At 36.4% G+C, this 21127-nt stretch overlaps 1 protein-coding gene across 1 annotated transcript in view; it reads left to right on the top strand.

The window, feature by feature from the left end:
• The window catches only part of eys (eyes shut homolog), a 388659-nt gene that overhangs the window by 304939 nt on the left and 62593 nt on the right, over positions 1-21127 (top strand). Inside the window, exons 33-35 of the mRNA XM_077236480.1 lie at positions 1744-1856; positions 6623-6861; positions 19329-19496. Coding sequence (XP_077092595.1) covers positions 1744-1856; positions 6623-6861; positions 19329-19496 — 520 coding nt within the window. The remainder of the gene's footprint in view (positions 1-1743; positions 1857-6622; positions 6862-19328; positions 19497-21127) is intronic.

Genomic DNA, 21127 nt, shown 5'->3' on the forward strand with positions numbered 1-21127 from the left:
ACCTTTCCTTACCATTCTTAGAACCGTTCTGCCCAACGGTGGAAAAATTGGCTAATGTAACACATTTGCATTTAACTGGCTGCCGGCCAACAATGTCTAATTTGACCTGCCCTCAAACACTAGTTGTAGGCCTGGAAGAGTTTTGCTCGTGTTGTCGACAGAACTCTGGAATTGATATGAGAAAAAACGACACTATCGTTACTGTACTTGTTACTGTGTATTAAGTGCTAAGGAAGCCTACAGAGCTGAAATTCAGATGTGGTAATGAGCGTTTCACACATGCTTTAAGCAGTCAGCCAATCACAACAGACTAGGCCATCTGACCAATCAGAGCAGAGTAGCAGGAACGGAGGGGTTTAGAGCAACTGAATCTTCAAACAAACTGTTTTCAGTCTATTTGAAAAATAAGGTTATGTGCAATGTATACAATGAGAAAATTAAAGTGTTTTTTGACCTTAGATGTATGTAGACCTATTGTATGAGACCTCCAAAACAAAATTAGGAAGCTTCAAACTAGCATAATTGGGGCACTTTAAAAATGTTCAATTTGGTAGTGAATCTCACTTTTGCTGAGATTCTTTTGAATCAAACAGATTCACAAATTGGTATGAATAATTAATCAACGAATAAAAAAAATAAAAACCTTTTCCAGTATTCGCAAATGACTGGAAAGGTTGTGGACAAGTCAACTGAGAAAGTCGAAACTAGGAAAGATTGATGGTTTGTGTCGTGTTACCTGACCACTTACCGCAGAGATAACAAGAAGCTTAATTTGGATTAAAATGGACATGAATTTACAGTAATTTTCAGCTTACTAAAAACTGGTTCAGGGGGGCTTCAAAAAACTGTCAAGGTCTACATATTGACAGTGATAAATCTCTTTGAAACTAGCAGACACACTTTTCATTTTCCTTCAGGCAGCTAGAAGCAGGTCACGGGCACTTGAGATACTGTTAGGAGAAGAAAAAGGAGAGGGTGAGATGTATTCATCCAGACAACAAAGATTGGATTCACATGCTTTTTTCTCTTTTTACTGAACTGCTAATGAAATTGAGGATATATTTACTAACTCAATGCAGTTTCTCCTTCTGGTAATTTTTCATAAGCCATTTCTGTCTCATTTGAAGAATCTTTATTGCCGTTGAAAAAACAATCAGTTGCATTTGTGGCATTTATAAATGTATTATTATTATTATTATTATTATTATTGTTGTTGTTATTATTATTATTTGAGTGAAAAGTGGCATTGTATTAATACGTATGTTTTTGTGGTTATCAATTTTAAATGTATAGTTCACCAAAAAAATGCAAGTTCTTTCAATATTTACCCACTCATGTAGTTCCATACTTGTAAGCTGTTAAATTTCAGCATATTCAACACACAAAGCTATCGCATTGTGTTAAGACTTGGAATATAGTGCACAAGACATGTGTACTACTTTTCTTGTTGTGTTTTTGTCCTTGCAAGTCCTTGGTCACTATAAACTGTTGTATGGAAAGTAAAAATGTTCCCAAGGAGAAATAACAGCATACAGGTTTGGAACGACATGAGAGTGAGTAAATAATGAAATTTCATTTTGGGTGAACTGTGCCTTAAAATGCAACCTCTTTGTTGTACGGCACTTTCTTCTCCCAGAATAGCTGCTTTGTAGCCGTTTTTCGTTTTCACCCTTAGGTCTGAGATGTTTTTCTGTTTTTCTCTGAAAAAACTGCTTGAGACTTTGTTGTTCCTTGTTCCCTTAGGAAGCCGAGCCTTTCCACAACTACACCGGCTGCATTGAAATAATCGAAATTAATAAGCTCAGAAGATTCCATGTGGACCATTCCATTGCCAGGAACAATGTTGACAACTGCAGGTAATTAAACCTGATTTTCCATCAGGAATCAATACGATTCTGTGCAGTGTTGGGGAGTCTAAATTGATTTTAAATTATTTATATTATTGAATCAGTTTGTTCAAAAATAAATGATTCACTGATTTGTGTCACTGTAGAAATTTGACGACAGCATTTTGTACCTTTTTTATAGAGAAATTCTGAACTTCATTGCTGTTTTCAACTTGCATTTTTTGTCACCTTGATTTGTATGCTGTCACCCTGATCAAGATTCATTCATTCAATAAACCTCAATGCAATTGAGCCAGATAAATACTGCTCTGAATAAATGACAAATTATAATCTAATAGTTCTGAATCTGAAGGAATATATTTTAAAATATTTTGACACTTGAAGTAGCTCTTATATAGTTGGGGGGGGGGGGGGGGTAATTGAGGTAATTGAGTACCTTTACTTTACTTTTACTTTTACTTGAGTACTATTTTTAAAAAAGTATCATGAATAAATTTAAACCAAGCTACTACAGTCATGGTCAGAATTAATGGCACCCCTGGTAAATATGATCAAAACTGGCTGTAAAAAATAAATCTGCATCGTTTATCCTTTTGATCTTTCATTCAAAAAATGCCAAAAATCTAACCTTTCATTGAAGTAAAAGAATTGAAAGTGGGGGGGAAATCACATTATGAAATAAATGTTTTTCTCCAAAACACGTTGGCCACAATTGTTGGTACCCCTAAAATTTTTTACGAGTAAAATATCTCTGAAGTATATTCCCATTAATGTTTACCTTTTTTTAGCACACGAGCGTGACTAGGAACATGAAACTGTCTAGCTATGACTTCTTGTTTCACATATGAGGAAACACAAAGGGCAAATTCCCTTATTCATCCATCACAATGAGTAAAACCAAAGAATATAGTTCTGATGTGCATCAAAAGATTGTTGAGCATCACAAAATAGAAAGTGGCTGTAAGAAAATAGCTAAACAATTTAAAATCCCCATTTTGACCATCAGGGCAATAACTAAGAAGTTACAATCAGGGCAATAACTAAGAAGTTACAATCAACTAAAGATGTTATGAATCGGCCAGGAAGAGGACGTGTGTCTATATTGTCTTAATGGACGGTGAGGAGGAAAGTTTGAGTGGCCAAAGACTCTTCAAGGATCACAGATGGAGAATTGCAGAGATTACTTGAGTCTTGGGGTCAGAAAGCCTACTTAAAAAAAATCAAACAACCCCTACATCACCACATGTTGTTTGGGAGGGTTCCAAGATTAAATCCTCCTCGCTCGTCCAAAAACAAACTCCAGCATATTCAGTTGTCAGAATGACTGGAACTTTAAACGGCACAGGGTTCTGTGGTCAGATGAAACTAAAAAAATAGCTTTTTGGCAGCAAACACTCTAGATGGTTTGGTGCACACAAGGATAAAAAGTACTCCATGTGTACAATTTAATGTACCGTTGGATCTTTAATGTTGTGGGCATATTTTTCTGCTGGAGGTCCTGGACTTCTTGTTCAGATACATGGCATCGTGGATTCTATCAAATATCAACAGATAAAAAATCAAAACCTGATGGCTTCTACTAGAAATCTTATAATGGGCCATGTTTGGATCTTCCATCTGGACAACGATCCAAAACAAATATCAAAATCAACACAAAAATGTGTTACAGAGCACAAAATTAAGCTTCTGCCATTACTGTCCCAGTTCCCTGACCTGATGAGTTGAGTGAACTGCAGAGGAGAAGCACCAACATGGATCTGGGAATCTACAGGATCTGGAGAGATTCTGTATGGAGGAATGGTCTCTGATCTCCTGTCAGGTGTTCTCCAAACTCATCAGACATTATAGGAGAAAACTCAGAGCTGTTATCTTAAAAAAAGGAGATTGCAAAAAGTATTTAATAAAAGGGTGTCAATAATTGTGGCCAACGTGTTTTGGAGAAAAATATTTATTTCATAATGTGATTTCCCCTCCACTTTCAATTCTTTTACTTCAATGAAAGGTTAGATTTTTGGCAATTTTTTGAATGAAAGATCAGAAGGATAAACGATGCAGATTTATTTTTTACAGCCAGTTTTGATCATATTTACCAGGGGTGCCATTAATTCTGACCATGACTGTATTTGGAATTAGCTTTGCCAACACTGATTTCAGGGTTTCGATATTATGTTCACTGGACTATGTTGCTTCCATAAATGTATTTTTCCTTCTTGCCTCATGGCTCTTGATATGTTATTTGCCAGCCTTGTCAGCCGTCTCTCAAACACACAAACTATAATTTAGCACGTCACTTGAGTGCACAGGTGCTGTACATTCATGCTGTGTACAAATTGGTCAACAAGAGTGAGATTTTGGGGATATTTAAGTGTTTGGTTTCACACGTTGTATATTAATGTTTCCAAGAAAATGTAAGCACTCATTTTGACTTTGGATTTTTCTGTAGAAAGCCCTGTTTTGCCAAGCAGTAGGAAATGAGTCTTGAACCAAGCATGAGATTGGTGACCACACGGACTTGTTAATATTTTAATGAGATAGATTTGCGGTCTCTCTTTATTATCATATATTATTTATTCTGTTCTTTCATCTGTCTGGAATTGGAGTGGAATGTGGAGATGGGGTTTCCAAATGAACAGCAATTTGTGGCATCTTACATGGTGCTCACTTACAATTTAGAGGAAACATCAATCAGAGTCATTAGAATGATATATCATGATTGTTCTGTGAGCTGATTTAGTGTTCACTAATTAGAGAGTTGACTGATATGCAGACATAACTGTGTTTTGAAAGTTTCTCACTGTATAATGCCTTTATTTGTTCTAATAATTAGTGTTAGGGCCAATATATTTTTCAGGACTTATTGTGAGGAACGTGGACAAATTTCACATCGTCATTATTTACTCACCCTCATGAACCCATTTGCCATTCTTTCTTCCGTCTAACATAAAACGCGGTATTTTGCAGAATGTTGGATCTGCTATTTCTCAAAAAATGACAGCATATCATCATATATAAGATTAAGGAATGTAGACGAGATATATACATCTGTGTTTTGCCAGATGCGAAGTTTATCTATGTATCATCTTTTTACTCTTTAACTTAATTTTATAACTGTATCATATATCTCTTTTAATTTTTATAACTGTTTTAATATCCCTTGCTTTTATTTTGTAATTATTTTAATCCCTTTCTGTAAAGCACTTTGAATTACCATGTGCTATATAAATAAACTTGCCTTGCCTATATCCATATGTATTTTGCCCCTCTGAATAAACTCTTGGGGGGAATTAAGTCACCCACTGATAGCGCTGCTTATTTGCATGTGCAGTTTGCATTAAGTCTGCATTGTTTCACTAAATTATGCAAATCAGGTAAATGTCCACAAAATTAATCTGCATGGTGTATATAACAATGTTAAAGGCGGGAACCGGCAAACGTTCAACATAATTTTAAGCGCCAAATGAACAAACAACAAAATGAAAGTAAAGTGGCAGCCCCTCACGGACGACTTCATAAACATAATAAAACACAACATAAATGTCCCTGGCCTGGTCCTCTCTCGTATTTTGTCGTTACTCCTGCTTCTATCCTTCCGGTGCTCCTCCAGGAGACACTCGAGATCGGTGTGTCGCGCATGTGACGCTCATTAACATTTGTACCACCAGCCTTGCTCCTTTCCCACTGTTCTCGGCCCAGCCCTGCTTGCCACATAGTAATTGTGTATCTTGTTGGGTCATTTCTGAGTGCTAGGTTATAGATGAAGCACAAAAACGCCATATTTTTGTCTGTCTGTCTTTCTGTCTGTTCCATCTGCCTGTCTATCTCTATCATCTGTCTGTCTAAATGTCCATCCCTCTTTCTGTCCATCTATCTATCTATCTGTATGTCTTTCTGTCTCTGTCTGACTATCTGTCTGTCAGGGATAGGATAGGATTCGCAGTTACACTTTTACTAGTGGTCTGACAAAAAAAAATACAATGTTTTTGTGATAAAAAAAGAAATAGGGGCACAAAGGCAAAAATACAACATTAGAAAGGCAAACACAGGAAAGACGCTTTAGGCAGAACTTTGCTTTTTCATGCAGCACTGTATGTATGCTTGCCAATTGAAGGTTCATGAGGTCCAACTTTCTCATTTCAGAGAACTGGTTTCTCATTGTTTGATCTACATTCTCTTCATTAGTGAAAGTCAAGATTGACCCGCACAATTCATCAATTCATGACACATTTACAAAAATACAATAGAAATGTGTAGAAAATATGCTTGACAGTTTGAAGACTAGATCAACCATTTTGTGACTAATGACTGATGTTTTGAGGGGTAAGACTATTGTACAGAGAACTATTTAATACATTTTGAGCAACATGGCATTAGAAACTGCTTTTATGATGTGCACAAGAAAATAGATGATGTGGAGGTTGAACAAGTAGTTTTGAGAATTTCATTTCTGATCTGAGAAATGCACCAAAGCAACTGAGAAAAACTGTAAATTATGAATGCCACACAACCCTGCCACAACCATCTCTTTTACAGTGATTCTTTTTATGATGTGGTTAGGCTCAGATATCACAGAGTTTCGTGAATAAGGGAGTAAATGTGAATAATGTTCCTGGATAAACTGGATTGTAAGTAGTTAGTGAATTAAATGCATGGTGTTCTTTTTTGCTCCGAAATAATTGCAGTTGATTACTGATTAGTAAATTTGCCTCATGGTAATGTATTTCTTTGGATCCATTTTTAATCCTCACCTTTTCATTTTCTCACGTTATTTACTGTAGGTTTCCATGGCATCATGACCCACCAGCAAACTCCACAGATTCCCCTCCTCAGCTTATCACAGAGGAAGCCCCTGCTGGCGGGCGTATCAGAATATTCTCTCCCACCCAGCCTTCACCTGTCTGCCAACGGGGGATCTGTCTCAACGGCGGAGTGTGTCGGCCCGTCTCTCTGCCCAGCGGAGCCTCGTCTTTCTTCTGTGATTGTCCTCTGCACTTCACGGGACGCCTATGTGAACAAGGTGAGACCTCAGAGCCAAAATTTTCTCTTCTGAATTACTTTAACCTAACTGTAATGAGCGGTCAAGCTTGGTGCGGTCCTTTAAAACAAGACAATTCCATTATTATCATAATATGTAATGTCTCGCCTGCAAAAGCAGGAAATTATCTACCACTAAACGTTTTTACTAATAAATACAGTAAAAAAATACAGAAGTGATTTTGGAGGCAGATGCATGGTACATTTTCGGAAAGTAAAATGGAAACCGTGCCCTGTTGTTGGACCAGGGATGACTTTTCTGTGTCTGTCAAGAAGATGCATGCTTAAATGAGAACACTAGTGTACTATTTATGAAGGCCTTATCTTTAACACCAAGCATATCTGCTGACTCTGTTGATTTTCTCCTTGATTATTTTAACTCAAAAGTTAAGACTGTTATTGATGATATTGCTCCTGTGAAAGTCAGGAAGAAGAGTGGCAGACAAAAAGCACCTTGGAGAAACTCAACAGCAGTGCAAAATATGAAAAGAAAAGCAGAGCACATGTGGCAGAAGACAAAACGTGTAGTCCATTATAACATCTACAAAGACAGCATCCATGCTTTCAATAAGGAACTAGGCAAAGCTAGACAGACTTTCTTCTCGAATATTATAAACAGCAATATAAACAACACGCGCACTCTTTTTGCTACTGTAGAGAGACTGACAAACCCCCCAAGCCAGATTCCCAGTGAAATGCTCTCAGACAGCAAGTGCAGTGAGTTTGCTTCCTTCTTCTCTGAGAAAATCAATAATATCAGAAAGGTGATCAGCACATCCTTGAGTTGCGCTGGGGTCAGACAGATCAGACAACAGCCTGAGAAAGTAGTCACTATGTCTGATTTCGAAGAAATAAATGGCAACATTTTGGAAGATACTGTACAGCACCTTAAAACATCAACCTGTGCTCTTGACGCACGTCCCACGTCTTTCTTCAAAAGTGTGTTCAACTGTTTAGAAGCAGATCTCCTAGAAGTGGTAAATGCCTCACTTCTCTCTGGGAGTTTTCCGAACTCCCTGAAAACTGCAGTTGTCAAGCCCCTCCTGAAAAAGTGCAATCTGGATAAGACCATATTAAACAACTATAGACCGATCTCAAATCTTCCTTTCATAGGCAAGATCATTGAAAAAGTTGTCTTCAATCAGTTGAACAAATTCTTAAGCTCGAATGGATACTTTGACAATTTTCAATCTGGTTTCCGACCACATCACAGCACAGAGACAGCGCTCATAAAGATAATAAACGATATTCGCTTAAATACTGATACAAGCAAATTATCAGTGCTGGTACTACCCGACCTCAGTGCTGCATTTGACACTGTCGATCACAACATACTTCTTGACAGGCTGGAAAACTGGGTGGGGCTTTCTGAGATAGTCCTAAAACGGTTCAGGTCATACTTGTTAGGGAGAGGTTATTTTGTGAGTATTGGAGATCATAAGTCTGAGTGGACATCCATGACATACGGAGTCCCTCAAGGCTCAAATCTTGCGCCACTCCTATTCAACCTGTACATGCTGCCAATGAGCCAAATAATGAGAAATAACCAAATCCAGAGGCGTGCGACCTCTGAAATATAGAAATTGTAAGTCGATTTGGATAAAAGCGTCAGCTAAATGAATAAATGTAAATGTAAATGTTTCCAGTCAAGACTTAGAGAAACTTGTGCATGCTTTCATCACCAGCAGGGTGGATTATTGTAATGGACTCCTCACTGGCCTTCCAAAAAAGACCATAAGACAGTTGCAGCTCATACCGAACGCTGCTGCTAGGATTCTGAGCAGAACCAGAAAATATGAACGCATCACACCAGTCTTCAGGTCTTTACACTGGCTGCCAGTTACATTTAGGATTGATTTTAAAGTATTATTACTGGTATATAAATCACTCAATGGCCTAGGACCTCAATACATTGCAGATATGCTCAGTGAATATAAACCCAACAGATCACTCAGATCATTAGGATCACATCGGCTAGAAATACCAAGGGTTCACTCTAAGCATGGCGAGTCCGCTTTTAGCTACTATGCCAGCCGCAGCTGGAACCAGCTTCCTGAAGAGATCAGATGTGCTCCTACAGTAGTCACATTAGTCACATCAACAGCACCACTGTTCGTCCGACTGCTCGTACTGTATTTTATTATTTATTTTTTTATTCTAAACTGTTTAATTATTCTGTATTTATCTTTTATTCTAAACTGTTTTAATTATTCTGATTTCTTTTGATTATTCTAATTTCTTCTATGTAAAGCACTTTGAATTACCATTGTGTATGAAATGCGCTATATAAATAAACTTGCCTTGCCTTGCCTTTAAATAATTGATGCTGTGATTAAAGTAAGATCCATATAAGCAAGTGGTAATGTCAGAAACCCTTTTATCTGCTCACCTCCGAGTTCTACTCCAAATGAGATAGTGACCCTGTCACCCGTGTTCTCCAGATTCATTTTACCTCCTCTGCCTCATGCCTGGATAAGACATGAATGATATTAAATTCTGGTGAAGTGAAAAAGTCTTTTACACAGTGAACCCAATTGATATTGACTGACACTCAACTTACTGTACTGAGCTGCCATGGAAGAATGTTTCACACTTTAACAATTTGCTGAACTCGGAACTGACAACGGACTTTTTCTTTTATCAAAACCACCACCTGAGGACAAGTGAGAAAATAGAAACTTTATGCATTTCCAGTAGTCAGGTATTCATTGTAATCTGCTCCTCCATAGTGTTAATTGCTTTTTTTATTGTATTTTGCTCCAGCTCCTGCTGACTCACTATAGTTTTGCCCTGTATCAATAAGCCAATGCTCAGGTAAAGAGCTAATTTGCTGAGCTACAAGTTCATCTGTCTCTATTGATGTAACATTGAGATTCTCTGGCAGTGAGATGTCTGGCTTCAAATGAACTAAAAATCATTCATTCTTATTTCAGGTTTTCTATTTTTGTGCAGTGCCAGGCATTGATTGATGTGTTTGTGAACAATTCAGTTCCTGTATGAGCAGAAGAAAAAATACTTTTTCAGATGAAGCTATTTTTCACATTTGTTTAATACTAATTATGAAAAAAAATACTTGCCATTTTTCCATGAATATGGTACAAAAAGACTTTTTAAACAAGCACTAGAGGCACAACCTTTTTGCTTTGAGAACTATTATCTAACATAAAAGTTAGCATGAAAAGTAACATGAAAAGTAAGTTTATTCTTAAATGACCTAAAGTAGTCATGTAGGTTTAACAATAGAAATTAAAACGAAATAAAAAAATGTTTTGATTTTCAGTGCATTTTTATTATTTTTATTTTTATTAATGTAAAATTGTATACTATAAAATATAACATTTATTTTTTAGAATAAAACATTATTTAATTATAGTGACCCTTATTGACTGAGCTTATGTGCAACCATGTTGCGTATTCTGGCTTTTTATTTTATTTTAATTTTTTTCTAATAGATTTTACCCATTTAAATATTTTACTTAATTTGGATTGCTAGAAACACACATTTGGGTTTTTAGTGCCCAAGTTTGGTAACAGTGCTGCATAAACTGCAAATTAATAGAAAATGCCTCGTATAAAATATAGTTCAGATTCCTCTTGAGGTAGATTATCAACATTTTATGAAGTTTAAGCTCCTAACCATTTATTGAAAATAGTGTATTTTTTCTCTCTTCATGGAAAGTCCCACTTGAAAACCACACAAATATGGACATAGGCCTATGTGAAGACGTTAGTAAGACGGATCAAGGATTTGGAAAACAAAAAGAAAATGCTTCATGGTGGAAAATTAGGAGAAATAAAAAGGATAGTACAGCAACAGTAATAGTGGTTCAATAATATTATAAGGCTTGGGGGAACAAAAAAAAAGAAGCATTACTTGGGAAGAAGAAATGCATTTCAGCTGCAATTAGTTGCATTTCAAAATGACTAAAACAGCATGGATTCTTTTATGATTTCTAAAATCCTGTTAGGTTACAGGTTAGTGAGAGGCTATCAACTCTAGATAAACTGACTGTCTTGTCACTATAATTTAGTCTTCTCATAATTACCCTGCCCGTTGACCAGCTAGCGTCAGCAAACATGTCAAGCCAAAAAACAGCAGCAAACATCCTGAGGGTGAAGGGGTGAGGAAGATGAGAGGGTGTCTGTGACTTCATGATGGAAAGGGAGTGATAGGGTCACATTGAATCTTTTCAGTGTCACATGACAAATAAGAAGACAACTGGCCTCAGAGATGATATACTAGTCTAGAAGTCTTTCATTTAGTGCGTTGTGTGGTTGAACCATAGACTTTAAAATGCATTTAACATTATTTACTCAGAATGACATAATCGGCAATGACTGTTTCTGGGATATTTTCGCTATTTTCTACAACGGAAGAGAGTGAAGGTGTGTCGTCCATCTATTTTTACAGTCTATAAGTTGAACAGCCAAAAAACTGTGATGATGGTGTAGCTTAAATTGAAGAACCACAAACACACAATTGTGAAACAAAAGTTTAACACCAGTTTAACAGATACAACCAATCGATATCCCGTATTTCGTGGTCGAAACTGTCACTTTAGAAAAAATATGGGATATTGGCCGGTTGTTCAGGTTGAACTGGTGGAAACATCTCAATCAGCTTTTTATTCACTTTCCCAATCGACATGAATTTGAAAGGCAGTGTAGCGACCACTCAGCTTGTCCGTGTCTGAGGCCATCCTGTGAGGTTTACCATTAAAGTCTCTTTCTACTATAAGTTAATTACAGAGAGACAATGTTTCCTTGCTGTTCATATTGGGAATCAGTGCTGGGTGGATGATGCATCTAGCTTAATTATTATTGTATCAGGTTGTGGAAACTGTCTAGTTTTTTGCTTTGCTGAATTGTATAATTTAAGTTCTGAAATATGTGCTTACTTATGAAGCTTTTAAGCAATACCTGTTTAAATATCTTTTTACTTCCTTTCTCGTAATTTTTATTTTTTATTTACTAAGATTTTCACTTTTTGCATTAGGTATCATGAACTAAAAATGAACCGTGCATTCATAAATATTAATTTCTACATATATTAATACATTTTCAGTTTTTGTTTTTACATTTTACAGTTGAATACATTAATAGTAGTTATGCACTGCTGTAATGTACAATGTTTAATTTATTGAAAGAAGCATTTATTTAATAATTGTTCAATCTTATTACAATTTCAAATAACTTCTTTTTTTTTTTCTGTGGTTGGAAAGCTGAATTTTCTGCATCATTACTCCAGTCTTCAATGTCACACGATTCTTCAGAAATCAATGTTGAAAAATGCATTTTTTCCCAGGATTCTTTGAATAATAGAAAGTTAAAAAAAAGAACAGCCTTTATTTGAAATAGTGATCTTTTGTAATATAAGTTTCTTTGTCACTTTTGATCAATTAAATGCATCCATGCTAAATAAAAGTATTACTTTCTTTAAAAAATATATTCCCGACCCCAATGTTTGAACGACACTATTATATTATGATCAAATATGAATTAACAATCCAGCATAATATAACTTGACATTAACCTAGATTAATAAATGTTTAAATAAAAAATTCAATTCAATTCAATTCAAATTTATTTGTATAGCGCTTTTCACAATACATATTGTTTCAAAGCAGCTTTACAGAAAGTGCATTTCAGAAATATACATAGAAAAAAATACAGTTAGTTAATCGTGAAGGAATTTAGGGCATAACATATCGCCGGCGTTGAGTCGTCTCTTCACAGGCGTCGAGTCGTCTCTTCACAGGCGTTTAGTCATCTCATCGCAGGTGTTGGGGCATCTGAGGTCTCCGTGAGAGGCTGGATACAAACTGGAGCTGACGAACGCTATTTACCTCGGGACTAGCGTCCCGAGATAACAGCAGAAAAGCAGATGGGAAATAATTAGCATAGCTGCTGTTCATAATATTAATGCATTCGATCTGATTCAACAGTGGTATAAAAGGTAAGCATTATGTAAATGCTTGTCTAAAGAGATGCGTCTTTAATCTAGTTTTAAAGTGGGACAGCGAGTCTGAGCCTCGAACAATATCAGGAAGGCTGTTCCAGAGTTTTGGAGCTAAATGTGAGAACGCCCTTCCTCCTTTAATGGACTTAGATATCCTAGGAATGACCAGAAGCCTCGAATTTAGTGATCTTAAAGAACGTGATGGATTGTAGGGCGATAGAAGGTCCATTAAATACACAGGAGCTAAACCATTTAGGGCTTTACAGGTCAGTAGTAATACTTTGTAATAGATACGGAACTTAATAGGTAACCAGTGTAGAGATGATAAAACTGGTGTTATATGATCATATTTTCTTGACCTAGTAAGAACTCTAGCAGCTGCATTTTGCACTAACTGTAGTTTGTTTATTGAGGATGCAGGACAGCCAGCTAATAAAGCATTACAGTAATCTAGTCTCGAGGTCATGAATGCATGAACTAACTTTTCTGCATCAGAAACAGATAGCATGTTACATAGCTTAGCAATGTTTCTAAGGTGGAAAAAGGCTGTTCTTGTAACATATGAAATAGGATTTTCGAAAGACAAGTTGCGGTCTAGTATAACACCCAGGTCTTTTACTGTAGTGGATAAAGTAACAGGACATCCTTCTATATTAAAGTTGTATTGTAAGTGAGTTTGTGGGTAGTTTTTTGGACCAATAAGTAATACCTCCGTTTTATCTGAATTTAATAGCAGGAAATTATACGTCATCCAGCATTTTATATCTTTGAGACACTCTGTCAATTTAGATGAGTTATTGTTTTCATCTGGTTGTGATGAAATATATAATTGAGTGTCATCAGCATAACAGTGGAAATTAGTTCAATTTTTTCTGATAATATTACCAAGTGGCAGCATATATATTGAGAATAGCAGAGAACTCTAATGCATAAACTATGTTAAAATAAATGTTAACAAACTGAATCTTATTGTAAAGTGTTACCAGTTTATGCTGTAAACTCAGCCCTACATTATATTCAAGAATATGGTAAGCGAAACACAATACACACACGTATACATGTGAATAGTCAAAAAATATGATGTCAGCAATGTTCCTAATGACAAGTTGTCATCAAGATGAAATGACTTTATTTGCTTCTCAGCATTTTTCACAGCTTGGTCAGATCGTGCCCTCCTTTGGGAGCTACGGATGCACATGTACCTTATACCTCAAGAGTAATAATACAGACAGGGTTTGGTGTCAGGGCATTAGTATAATATACAAGATGGTTTCCTCTGTATAAAACTGCTCAGCTTGCTTTCTGACTTATTTTGGGGGATAATCTTGACATACGAGTCTCTAAAGGAGGAAAGAGCTCTGTGCTGCACATACACACTGTAGTTTGGAGAATATTTACAGCTGTCCGTCAATTTTTACGTTTCATTTTCAGGTTTTTTTTCTTTTTTTTTTTTTTGCAGGGACCGCTTTGTTTATTCAGGCGTTTATTGATGAAATGAACCATCCGCAAGGAGTCTACAGTTCTATAAAAAGCAGGAAGGGAACCGGTGACCTCTCTCAATAACTCACTCAGCACTTCCGTGCTCTTACACCCTTTTCTCTGCACCTCTGCCATTTATTCTCAAAGTGCTAATTTGCAGATAATTAAGTAATCCACTGAAATGTTATTTGTCCCTCTGGGCACTGTGCAAAGCAAGGGGGTTGCTATATTCAGGGCTGACTCATTTGTAGTCCCCCCCATGGGAAATATCACATAATCAAGCAGACACTGTATTAAATAATTCCTTCGAGCTTTCCCGGTTCAAGTAAAGTTTTTTGTATTTTTTTTTTTTTTTTTTTTTTTGATGACCGCAGAATGTGCACTTTGTTTCTATTCATGTACAGTAGTGGCTAAAAGGGATGTCCAACCTAGGAAAATTGACATCTTCACCCTTTATTCAAATATTATTAAAAATGTGCTTGAGATTTTGTAAGCATTTTGCGGGGTTGTGCTGGCTTGGAGTCAATTGTTTTATTTGTGAAAATGCCAAATTGGGCGGACATTATTTTTGGCAAGGCTGCCATACAAAAAAATTATAAACACATGCAAAACAAGAGAGAAGTATGGAAGCTTGTTTCCGCCACTGAATAAAACCTTTTAAAAGATAATTGCGACTTTTTATCTCACAATTGCAGGATTTAAACGTGTAATTCTGAGAAAAAAGTCTTCTCAGAATTGTGAGTTTATTTCTCGAGTTTATATCTCACAATTGTGACTTTATAATATGCAATTGGGAGATATAAACTAAGTCAGAATTGCTAGATGTAAACTCGCAATTGTGAGGAAAAAAGGTACAAATTCTGATATTTTTGTCAAGTGTTTTATTCTGTGGCTGAAACAAGCTTCCAAAGAGAAGTGAATAAGTTTTAGTCAACGTTAGCTTTTTCCTGTGAGCTGTTTTTCAATTTAAATTTTTTTTTATAGGAAAATAAAACTTAGCTGTAACTTGCCTTTCTTTGCTTGTATTAAAAAAAATATGTTAGGTAAATTTCACAATAAATTACAAAGAAACAGCAAGTAACACATTGAATTAAATGTGAAAAGAAAATGAAGTAGAAAGACTAATACAGTATTTCCTTGTTAAACGTACAGTAATAATCTGTTTTATTTACAACTTCAAAGAAACATTCTTCACAGTGTATGTGAATAAACAGCACAATATCTACTGTTCGCTGCACCGAAGTTGTCTGTAATGCCCAAGAAAAAGGCACTGTCACCCTTTCAGCCGGTCGTTTGCTTTTCTTTCCCTTCGTCTATCCATCAAGACTGTTTCTGTGCTTATCTCACGGTTCATCAGTCTCGTAAAACTCCCCCTTAAACAGCAGCCCTGAGAGTGTGCACTATTTTCTGCTGAGTTAGAGGAATCGGGAAGCCGTCAGAAAGGCTCCTTCGGTCTGACTGCAGTCCAATCTGTGATGAGCGCTGGGACCTGCATGGTTTGCTCGGCCGCTTTCTGAGCCTCAAACTCCGTTTGGCTGTGGCGGCCCTTCTTCTGGGTGCCGGTAGGGGTTGGAGTCTGAGGGGTGTTTACTTGCTGACAAAGTTTTTCGATGAGAGTTTCTATAACAAGTCTAGGATTTGACAGAGGAGTCAAATTAGAGTTTGCTGCTTGGCACGGCGATTATTGTCACTGTTGGTGCTTGATGTGGGGAGCGGAAGAGTAATATTCTCTTGGGCAACAGGCAAGATTAATCCTGGTACACAAGTGTGACAGATTCTTCTGGTTCTACTAAAGAGATTTACCGTCCGTCCCGAAAATCTGATTATAGACATGCTTATAAAGTGAAAATGGCAAATTCTGCTACAGTATTATGTTGTATATACAGTGCATTTATCATTACTCATGTTTAAGCAAGATAGAGGATAGTCTGTTTTTTTATTATAAAATGTTTGTAAGACACAGTTTGAAAGCTCAGGCTTTGACCTGAATGTGCATCTGTGGTTTAACAACAAAAGCAGCAGTGTCACATAAATGCAGATCTGAAAGGTCTAAAGGGTCGTCAAAGACTTATTATTCACAGGACGAGTGGGAGGACATTTTGTCTCTCACTGTCATTATTTTCAGGATGGATGGTTTGCAGGTAACACATTCCCTAACCAGCATCTGTAACAAGCAGATAGACATAATGTTAGACCCAAACACTTTATAACGCTGATCATAATATATTGTTATCTGAATATATGCATCTGCAATGATAACTAGACCAGACTGCATATAGGGAATGAAGTAAAATAATTTGATTTAGTATTTCTATGTAAACTCCTTAAATTATTACAGAATAGTGGTTTGCAAACTACACTCTTAAAAATAAAGGTTCTTTATTGGCATTGATGGTTCCATAAAGAACTTTTAACATTCATAGGACCTTTCCATTGCACAAAAAAATATTTATTGTGGAAAAGTCCTTTCGATTTTTTTTTTTTAAATGATGTTCATACTAGAAAAAAATGAAGATTCTTTAGGGAACCTAAAATTGTTCTTCTATGGCATCACTGCCAATTTATAATGTATATATTTTGCAGTCTTATGTAAAAACCTTTATACATGGAAAGTATTGTATGTTTTGTCATGTTTTCATGCGCTGATAAAATAATGTTGTAAATTAAAAATAAGCAGAATAGAGTGGTAAAAATACAACAACAAAAATCTATTTATCAAATATATCATTAACAATAAATAAATACATTTACTTTTGTAAAACTTTTGAGTTTTTTTTACAGTTCTGCTTTCTAACAAATTGGTCAGAAATCATAAGATTAATTACAAATTATTTTTATTCTGTTGATGAATAAGATAGAAGATACCATGTCAACATAAATTATTTTCCAGATTCAATTTTACACATTTATAATATTTGAATATAAATACAATATAAATTCAATTTTAATATATAAATTTGTAAATTAAATATTATGTAAAAAATGTGCAAACCTTTTTTGAAAGAATCTCTGTTTTCAAAACTTTCTAAGCCCTATAGTTTTATGCTTCTATTCAGTTTTATACATCTAACACACTCTAATACTGGGATGTTGAACTATTCTCCGAAATTACAGGCAGCAGCGTGGAGAAAATATCAGCTTTAAAATGTCTCTACCAGTGTTAAAACCAAAACTGGTCCCTTGTGTTGGTTAGTTACGTTTTAGTTTGTCATTGCAGAAGTCATGTACAGTAAATTGCCTTTTCTTTCCTCCCTGAGAACTGCATCCTGGATCTTGCTGAATCATCCATAATGTGATGCATGTATGAGCAACACCCTGACACACGTTCACTGCTGATGGGACACGCTGAAGTCTTGTCACATATTCCTTGACAGTGTCGCGCTACATACATTGCCTTCTGTGTAAAAGCTAACAGATCATTACCGCTGAAGAGAGGTCGTGACCATAGCAGACAACACCCACCTTCCTCTGTCGTCTGTCACCCTCTGGGAGATAACATTGCTCCAGAACAGGTCCTGACAGGATCCTCCTGCCTTTGCCTGTAGACTCTTATCAGAGTCTGGCAGACATTACTGCTCTTGACTGTGCATTCAGCTTTGAGGTTACCCTAGTCAACGGTCAAAATTGAAGTCATAATGCTGTTAGTCAAATAAACTACAGGTTGTTCATTTTAGTATTTGAAGATGACTGAAAAATGTGAATGGATAGTTGACCTGTCAGAGTGACATGCTATAATTCATCAAAAACCAATAGACCATTTTCACAGAGAAAAAAACAACAATATTAATTATACAAATATCAGCCATGAATATATACATATTTAGAGTGTTTCGGTCAACATAAGGTCATAAAAGTAAATGCATTAATTTAATGACATATAAAATAAGAATATGCAGTATAATATATATTAGAGAGAGAGAGAGAGAGAGAGAGAGAGAGAGAGAGAGAGAGAGGGAGAGGGAGAGGGAGAGGGAGAGGGAGAGGGAGAGGGAGAGGGAGAGGGAGAGGGAGAGAGAGAGAGAGAGGGAGAGGGAGAGGGAGAGAGGGAGAGAGAGAGGGAGAGAGAGAGAGGGAGAGGGAGAGGGAGAGGGAGAGGGAGAGGGAGAGGGAGAGGGAGAGAGGGAGAGGGAGAGGGAGAGAGGGAGAGGGAGAGGGAGAGGGAGAGGGAGAGGGAGAGGGAGAGAGAGAGAGAGAGAGAGGGAGAGGGAGAGGGAGAGGGAGAGAGAGAGAGAGAGAGAGAGAGAGAGAGAGAGAGAGAGAGATGTGCAGGGATAACTTCAAAACCTGGAAGATTGCTTCGCCACTTTTTCCCTTGGGTTTTCCTATGAGGTTTTATAATAGTTTTTACTTTATATGTAAGATATGTAGTAAATATAACTTGAAGAGGCTTTGACGTTTTGTTCTATAATGTAAATTCCACACACTCACACCCCAAATTGTCTTATCTAGTTTATTATACGTTTTCAAAAAATAAACATAACATTCAAAATGAGTGCGTGTATGTATAAATTTACATTATAGAACAAAACGTCAAGGCATCTTCAAGTTATGTTTACCACAGGATTTATTTTACTCAAATTGAAAAACCCCATTATAAAATCCCATAGGAAAATATCAAGGGAACCAGTGGAGAATTAACCTTCAGAGTTTTGACATCATCCCAGCACAACCGTGTGTGTGTGTGTGTGTGTGTGTGTGTGTGTGTGTGTGTGTGTGTGTGTGTGTGTGTGTGTGTGTGTGTGTGTGTGTGTGTGTGTGTGTGTGTGTGTGTGTGTGTGTGTGTGTGTGTGTGTGTGTGTGTGTGTGTCACATTACATGAGTGCATGTACATTTATGAGCTTATATTAATTGATAGATGTTGAAATATTTGTTACTTCTAAAAATTTATTTGTCACACCACAGGCATTTAAAATCCCTAACTGTTAATGGCAAAATGGTGGATGGATGTTTACTTGAATTGTCAACCTTTTACCAGTAGAATTATTGTTTGTTTGTTTTTTGTCTTTTTTCAGATACAACAGTCTTCTTCCCTCGATTTGATGGTACCTCTTTCTTGGAGTTGCCGTCTCTGACGTCCCTGTTTCAGTCAGACACACACTTTATGAGTCATTCCTCTGAGGACAGGAGGACTCTGTATTTGACAATGAAGAGCAAGACACCTCATGGTACTCTTCTCTACAGTGAGTATCTGAGAGCCACCGGAGAATACAGCACATAAAGACCCCGTGAAATCATAATTGGAGTTGGTATATAGCTTTGAGCTCATCTATATTCTGAAATGAATTTTTTGGACTGTCAAAAGGCTACTGTCAAAAGGCCATTTTTAATAGGGAAATGGTTTAAATTTGAGAAATGCTTATCAAACCACATGGTGCAGGGATGACGTATTTTTGTAGGCCAAAACCTGGAATTGAGCATTTTAGCGCTTTCGGTTCCATCGTCCTGAAGTTTTTAGTTAAATGCTTGAAATACACTGTAAAAAAATAATATGATCAATAAGTTATGACAACATGTGTTTTTACAATGCTTTAAATAAGTTAAGCAATTTCATCTTTTTTTTAAGTTATACAAGATTCAACTCATTTTTTTAGGTCAGTTTAGTGTAATGTAAGTTTAAATTACTTAAACATCCAAGTTGATTGTACTTAAAAATTTAAGGCAGTAACTTTTTTTTTTTTTACAGTGAGGTCTGTGGTGAACGCAAGCTCAAGATATTTTCACGTTTTATTCTTCAATATAAAATGCATCAGTAATATTGTGATTATCTTGTGATGATTTTTTATTTTTTTTCAAAGCTTTTACTTTTCTTGTAAAAGGCGATTAGCTAAATGGGACTAGAGGTTGTCAGGGACAATAAATGTCATCAGCTGAACAGGTAAATCATCTACTCACTAGTAGTAAAAATACGTTGTCCCTGTATCATTCTATAATGGGGTCTTTTAATAGCTAAATGTACTAGTGTCAATTGATGCGTGCCTTATAGCTAAATATTTGTGACTCAAAAAGAGTTTGCAAAATGCTTTTCTAAACCACCTTTACTTTCCTTCAGAGGAGACGAGTCCATGATTTCTTTTTCATTTTCTTGCAGAAATGTATCTAAAACAATTTACCATGGAAACCTTGTTAAGTCTTTAATAATTTCTACACAGACTTCATTATCTGTGCTAATTCTAAACCAGTGACATATTCGTGGTAAATGACATGTCTCTATGGCTACCTGCTCGTTGCTTGCTCAAAGATCAGGGTGAGCAGCTGTATATAAATACACATAGCGTATGTTACAATAATAACGTCACTTTGATTTGAGAGGCAAGTAATTAATTTTGACATCACATTCATGATATATTTTCCCTGATGTGTCTATTGAATAGCAATCCCCTTCAAACGATGCGGAAAGTTTGACTCGATAACTCGCACTCTATCGGTGTGTGTTGATGAATAATTGGCTTCCCAGCCTCCCTCGCTGCGGATTACACACACTGAGTTATGAGACTGTGAATATAACTGTAAGCCTCAGTGCTAAATTTAAATGCCGGACAGTTGACTATACCTCTTTATCCAGTAATGAAGTCCTCTCTCAGGACATGTTAATGACATAGCAAATGTCTCTAGGTGAAATCAATCACACCAGTATATGTGCTGTGGGCTGAATTTAAAGTTATGATGGCTGATCCCATTAGCTAATTGGCAAACCCTGCTGGATGATGCTCTTCAATTACTTTGTCCTAAACAAATATGGTCCCTTGGCTGGGCCGAACTCCAAATGAATGAGTATTTGGGGATTTTACCTGTAATTTAGTGAATTAGATTT

This window comes from Siphateles boraxobius, unplaced genomic scaffold, assembly GCF_051911475.1.
Source record: "Siphateles boraxobius isolate OS27281-9 unplaced genomic scaffold, OSU_SipBor_1 20, whole genome shotgun sequence".
Lineage (NCBI taxonomy): Eukaryota > Metazoa > Chordata > Actinopteri > Cypriniformes > Leuciscidae > Siphateles > Siphateles boraxobius.